The sequence below is a fragment of the Mangifera indica genome, unplaced genomic scaffold, assembly GCF_011075055.1.
Source record: "Mangifera indica cultivar Alphonso unplaced genomic scaffold, CATAS_Mindica_2.1 Un_0057, whole genome shotgun sequence".
Taxonomy (NCBI): domain Eukaryota; kingdom Viridiplantae; phylum Streptophyta; class Magnoliopsida; order Sapindales; family Anacardiaceae; genus Mangifera; species Mangifera indica.
In genome coordinates this window covers 103,190-109,679 of record NW_025401149.1, presented here as the reverse complement: position 1 = coordinate 109,679, position 6,490 = coordinate 103,190, and the positions used below count along the sequence as shown (strand labels likewise).

Here is a 6,490-nt window from a genome sequence, read left to right as displayed (position 1 = left end):
AGTTAAAAAATGAATCAATTAGGTCAATAAATTGGATTGATTGACATATGATTAGTAATATCATAGATTATTTTATGTTGGTTGGACAAGTCTGAACCAATGGTTGTTTAATAATTAAACTTTTTTTTTAATCTAATTCAACCTTATATTAATCAAGTTTAATGATTAAATATGATTTTATTTAATTATCTAATTCAACCTTATATTAGTCTAGTCTAATGATTAAATGTGGTTTTAATAGTAATTTAAACCAAATTTGTCACCAATTTTAATCCGGGTTAAATAAAGAAGCGAGTGGATTGCTTGTTAAAAATTTTCAGCTCTTAGACGCCTTGGTTATTAACAGAACACTTAAGTCTCTATCTCTGAATGGTATGTCTCTTTTAAGATCTCAACCATTTCTTCTGTCTTGAACCTCATAATTTATTTGTCGTTTACTTCTTAATTATCCCTCAAAATCCTTGAAAAAAAAAAGGCACGGTTTCAGTTCTGATCCAATCAAAATCCAAACATCTGTCGCTCGATTCAGGTCGTCATGATCATCACTCAGTACTTATTTTCTTATGATGTTGAACTGAAGTATTTGTCTTTTTCATTTTGCCTTGAAATATTCTCTTAGATTTCTTAAAGGGTATTTTTGTTAATCTAGTTTCTGAACTACTGTCAATCAGTTTCATGCTGTGCTGGTTGATTTTTACATAATTATTTTGATTGGTTAAGTGTTATCAGATTGGACCTGGAGATGGGAGCCGCCACAAACGTTGTTGACATGGAGGAGGGAACTCTCGAGGTCGGCATGGGTGAGTGCTCTTTTTAACGAATGGTATAAATGTCAGCTATTTCGGGCCAATTTTTGCGTGGATTTTGCAAAGTTTAGTTTCTGAAGAAGAGTTTTTTTTGTTCTTGTTTCGTAATTTTAATGAATCTGGCCTTTTGATTTAACGGATCTTTGAGTTTTTATAGTTTATATCACGTTCTCGTGTCATTTTCACTTCAGTTGATGATTTCTTACATGGGTCATTAACATTCATCCAGTGCTTTCCATTTGCAGAGTATAGAACTGTTTCTGGTGTTGCAGGGCCACTGGTTATTCTTGATAAAGTCAAGGTAGATTTACCTGCTCTGTATTTAAAGACGAATTTCCTTAGAATTTAATGTCACTTGCCCAATTGTGTAATTCGCTTTTTTCACCTTTTCAGGGTCCAAAGTATCAGGAGATTGTCAACATCCGTCTGGGAGATGGAACGATGAGACGAGGGCAAGTCTTGGAAGTTGATGGGGAGAAAGCAGTTGTGCAGGTTTAGTTACTGCTTTCTGTTGCTTTGCCTGTGTCAATGTCTATGAGTGCTGTTTTAAAAAGCATTTTGTGTGCAGATGATATGGACTCATTTAACCACTGCATAAAGTAGATTAATTAGCATGTTGAAATTTGAGTTTCTTCACTTCGCATGACTATTCCAGTAACATGGAGTGGTAGATGATCTCTGTGGTCTAATGTGGCACTGATTTTATACTTTCGTTTGTTAGGAAAAGGAATTGTTGCCTTAGGATGTGTTTCAGTATATCATCATAACCTTTATGGACAAGAAACTTATGGGGCTGTTCTCAATATGTAATACCATTGGTTTTATATTTGATATCGGCATTGCTCACACAAATAGAAGGGGTCTTTAATTACATATACATTTCTTATCATATTGTATTAACCTAATGCTTTGATTTGTGGAATTATGGTATGAGGATATATATGAAGAATCAGTTTGTCTCTTTTTAAAAGGTTTTTTTTTCCTTTTTTACTTTTGTGGTTTATGGAGCTTTTGTTTTTCATTTTTCAATTTTCACTAAACGAAAAAGTTACATTGTTATTTCTGTATATTTCCCTTCCTTTTTCAGGTTTTTGAAGGAACATCAGGAATCGACAACAAATTCACAACTGTGCAGTTTACGGGGGAGGTATCATCTTTTAATTTCCAAACATGTTTTGTCAATGTTTTAGGGATCTTTTGGTTCTCAAATTATTAAACCATGAAGTTTATACTCTCAAGCCTCTAGATATATACATCAATTGATTAAGACATAGATATGGTGGATATTTTTTATGCCTTTTCTTGGGCCAGCCTTTCCTATTTTTAATGTTTGGATGTATACTCATTTTTCTGAGTTTTGAGTCCTTTCAATCTTTTGTTGTGCAGGTGCTGAAAACACATGTGTCATTGGATATGCTCGGGCGCATATTTAATGGCTCTGGAAAACCCATTGATAATGGTCCACCGATTTTACCTGAGGCTTACCTTGATATATCTGGTGATTATGGAGATAACGTGATTTGTTGAATTGTCAATATGAACCACCAAGCTCATGCAAAGACCATGTGATATAATTGTTGCTTGCCTTTTCAGGAAGCTCCATAAACCCTGGTGAGAGAACCTATCCAGAGGAGATGATACAAACGGGGATTTCTACTATTGATGTGATGAACTCCATTGCTCGTGGACAGAAGATTCCTCTTTTTTCTGCTGCTGGTCTTCCCCATAATGAAATAGCTGCGCAGATCCGTCATCAGGCTGGTCTTGTAAAGCGGCTGGAAAAGCCTGGTGATCACATCATGGTATCCTGTGCCTGCCTCATGTCTTCTACTTTAAAGCAACAATTTAGCAACATGCCTGGGAATTGAGTGTGTTTTCTTTTGTGTGAACCAGAAGTAGGAGTAATGTTTTTTCCTTGCCTTTTCTTAAGTTCATCAAGTTATTAATCACCAAGTTATTCAAATATTGATCTTTCTTGGTCATGAGAAGCAACTGATGAATTGAATTTTCATTTTATGATATCTAGACTCGCAACCATTCCAAATTTCTGAATCCCCCTCTTTAAATTTTAGACTTTAAATTTTCGACGAAGTTCTGATTTACAAAACCTTTTCAAGAGACCCTTATTGGAAAATGTATATGATGTTCAGATTATATCATGTAACCATGTAGAAAGAAAATTATTTCTTCGATAGCAGATCAAATGTATCTTCAAATCTATACTCAATATGCTCTCTTCTACCTTTTATATCCTGAATTGAAGATGTTCGCTGCCAGCTTATTACCCTTTTTATCTATTTCTTCTGCAGGATGATTTAGTTGCTGAATTTAGCATGCAATTTCCCTTTGGTGTTCTGACTTAAACCACAGGATGGGGAAGAGGACAATTTTGCCATTGTATTTGCTGCTATGGGTGTAAACATGGAGACAGCTCAATTTTTTAAGCGTGATTTTGAGGAGAATGGATCAATGGAGAGAGTGACTCTTTTCTTAAACCTGGTAATTTCAGTAAATGTCTCTGATACTTATTTTGTGATGTTTTTTTTTCTCTTTGATGACTTTCTTCTGAATTTTGGTGAAGGGTTTTTGCTCTATGTTTTTTACTGTGTTGATGTGATCTCACCCTGATGCAACCCACTTTTAGGACTTGTTTTTTGTGTAGGCAAATGACTCCACTATCGAACGAATTATCACTCCTCGTATTGCCCTCACAACTGCAGAATATTTGGCTTATGAATGTGGAAAACATGTTTTAGTTATATTGACAGATATGAGTTCTTATGCTGATGCTCTTCGAGAGGTAATTAATTTTGAACTTTATTGGCAGGCTTCATATGCATTTTGCTTTATAAAACAACTTCTCTTGCGACTCTTGAATCTTGAAATTGATCAAGGTACTGATGCATTCTTCAAATACTTTAACAATGTGATTTACTGCTGTCTTTGGTAACTGCAGGTATCTGCTGCCCGAGAAGAAGTGCCAGGAAGGCGTGGATACCCTGGATATATGTATACTGATTTGGCAACAATTTATGAACGTGCTGGACGTATTGAAGGACGAAAGGGCTCCATTACTCAAATTCCTATTTTAACGATGCCTAATGATGGTATGGTTGCCTACATAACCTAACAGTATGCCAACCTATTCTTAGCACACTTTTTTCTTCTTGTTACAGTCATAGAAATCACTTGTTGTTGGTTTTGTTTATCTCCAGATATTACGCATCCTACCCCAGATCTTACTGGTTATATTACTGAGGGGCAGATTTACATTGATAGGCAACTCCATAATCGACAGGTCAGTTGGAAACCAATTCTCAACCAATACTTGTGTAAGATGTGAGAATAACACTGTATTTGAGCACCTTGTAATATTGTCTATATGGTTCTGTTATTGTGATTACTGTTTTGATGTTGTTTTTGTTTCTGGTTGTATCTGCCTTTTCAACCGAGTTATTCAGATTAGTCTATGACAGTTGAGCTGCCAGCTATACTGTGAATTATGTTGCTTTTATTGTAAAGTCCAGGCAGAAAAAGGGCTTTATACACTAGAAAAGTGGATCATTTATGAGTATTAAAGTTTGTGTTGACTGTGCGCACAATCTGCATATTCTTGAATGCTGCCAGTTGATGACCAGAGAAAGAGTCAGTGTTAGTTTAATTTATATTCAGATCATTTATAGAAAATAATCTATTATGTCATTCATTAGCTGGATTGCTCATGTATTGAGTTTTGTTAATGGAGTAATTAACCTTTGAAAAGATGCATTTTATAGGAATACCAATTGTTTCTCTATGAAAGGTATCTGTAAATGATGATCTATTATTTATTCCTTTTTTGAACAGATATATCCACCTATCAATGTGCTTCCATCCCTTTCTCGGTTAATGAAGGTAAGAGTATCGTAACTGACAGTTCTTCATGTTGCAGTTGTGCATGCTATAATAGATGATCCCTGTGGAGTTTATGATGACCATTTTGTTAATGGTTTTGTTTAGAGTGCTATTGGTGAGGGAATGACTCGTCGAGACCATGCTGATGTGTCCAACCAGGTCAGATTGGTAGTTTGAAGTGATTTTCTCTTGAAAATTTCCTTATTTCCGCCTGGCCTTCCAAAATATTTCCTGTTTGGTTTCCAATTTTTTTAATTCCAGCTGTATGCAAATTATGCTAATGGAAAAGACGTCCAAGCTATGAAAGCTGTGGTTGGAGAAGAAGCACTTTCTTCGGAGGATCTGGTCTCTCTCTATCCCTGTTTTCTCTGTGTGTATCTGTTGTGTTGTATGTATGTTTTTCTTAGTAGTAACGTCTATTTTGAATACATTTAGACCTCACCGTGCCTTACTAACAAGAGTAGGTTTTTCATTTTGCATCTTCAGCTGTATCTGGAGTTCTTGGACAAATTTGAGAAGAAATTTGTGACCCAAGGGGCGTATGACACCCGTAACATCTTCCAGTCGCACGATTTGGCTTGGACACTGCTTCGCATCTTTCCCCGCGAGCTTTTCCATCGTATACCGGCCAAAACACTGGACAATTATTACAGTCGTGACAGAGCAAACTGAGCTGAAAAAGTGTGTTACTCTCCCTTTTAGACCAATTCCGACTTCGATTGTGCATGAATTCCTGGTCAATGTTTTACCTCAATTTCTAGCCCAGGCTGATTGACTTGTGCAAAGCAGTATGGATGAGACTGGCTTCTGTCCCATATTACAATGCATTTTTTTTGTTTCTCTAGTTATTATTTTAGCCATGGGAATTTGTTGGTCTGAGGTTACTGAACGTTTCTGTAAGAACTTTATGTTCCATTTGTTTTGGCAATGCCTAGTGGTAATTTGGAAACCAGTCTGGCAATAATTTTTGAACCAAACAGGGGTTTAAGTACCATATTGTGCCCGTCAAGTCTATAGAGTCATTGCACGGGCAAGTCATCCTGGCAAGTAGAGATGGATTTGAGTCAATCAGAATTGGATTGGAATCCATATTTAGTACGAAAGTTGAACTTAAATTAGAACTCCAGTTCAGCTCATCCACCCTTTAAGAGATTTGGGCTTCCCGTATATTATTCATACTTGTGGGTGTATTATTTATTTTTTTAATAATACTATTTATCTTAATGATGAATTTAATGGCACTGTTTGTTAACTCAGATAAGCGCAAATTGAACATTACAGATTTTAATCAAGTTTGAATGGATCATTATTTAAGTTTAATTTAGATCAAATTTATTTTTAATAGCAACCATCACACATTAAAGTCAAAAGTCTCTTTTAACTCATCTCATGAGTAACAAAGCATAAATGCTTTATGAAATATATGATTCATTTGGAAATAGAAGTAGCAATTTAACTCGAGTTTAAGGCCAAGTTAAAAATGAAACTTAACTTAAAATTTAAACCTTGCAACACATGAAATTTTAAAATTGAACATCCTAACTTATATATATATGCATGTATATTTTGCTCTCTATTATTAAGATTTTAGGGTTTTAAATATAAATTTTTAAATTTTAAAAGTTTACTGATTTTTTACTCGAATTTAAAGTTCATGATTTCATTAATTTGAACAACAACAAGATTGAGCTCAATTCGATATAATCGAATTAAACTTAACTAGACTTATTTATACTTTTAAATAAAAATGAATTCAATTTGATCTGTGTCACACCGAAACAAAGATCAAT

General features: G+C 34.9%; 1 protein-coding gene across 1 annotated transcript; it reads left to right on the top strand.

The window, feature by feature from the left end:
* The first annotated feature begins 414 nt into the window (after nucleotides 1-414).
* Nucleotides 415-5,582, top strand: LOC123207053 (V-type proton ATPase subunit B 2-like). The gene is made up of 15 exons (XM_044624309.1): nucleotides 415-529; nucleotides 730-800; nucleotides 1,052-1,107; nucleotides 1,200-1,298; nucleotides 1,894-1,953; nucleotides 2,193-2,304; nucleotides 2,400-2,608; nucleotides 3,177-3,305; nucleotides 3,469-3,606; nucleotides 3,763-3,913; nucleotides 4,022-4,104; nucleotides 4,653-4,700; nucleotides 4,806-4,859; nucleotides 4,962-5,045; nucleotides 5,187-5,582. The coding sequence occupies exons 2-15, from the start codon at nucleotides 743-745 to the stop codon at nucleotides 5,370-5,372; spliced, it is 1,467 nt and encodes a 488-aa protein (XP_044480244.1). The 5' UTR covers nucleotides 415-529; nucleotides 730-742; the 3' UTR covers nucleotides 5,373-5,582.
* The last annotated feature ends 908 nt before the right edge of the window (nucleotides 5,583-6,490 follow it).

Bases quoted from the DNA above. Each gene is read 5' to 3' on its own strand.
- LOC123207053 (XM_044624309.1), top strand. From the start codon at position 743: ATGGGAGCCGCCACAAACGTTGTTGACATGGAGGAGGGAACTCTCGAG. The intron at 801-1,051 runs GTGAGTGCTCTT...TTCCATTTGCAG, and splicing joins AACTCTCGAGGTCGGCATGG to AGTATAGAACTGTTTCTGGT. The intron at 3,306-3,468 runs GTAATTTCAGTA...TTTTTTGTGTAG, and splicing joins TGACTCTTTTCTTAAACCTG to GCAAATGACTCCACTATCGA.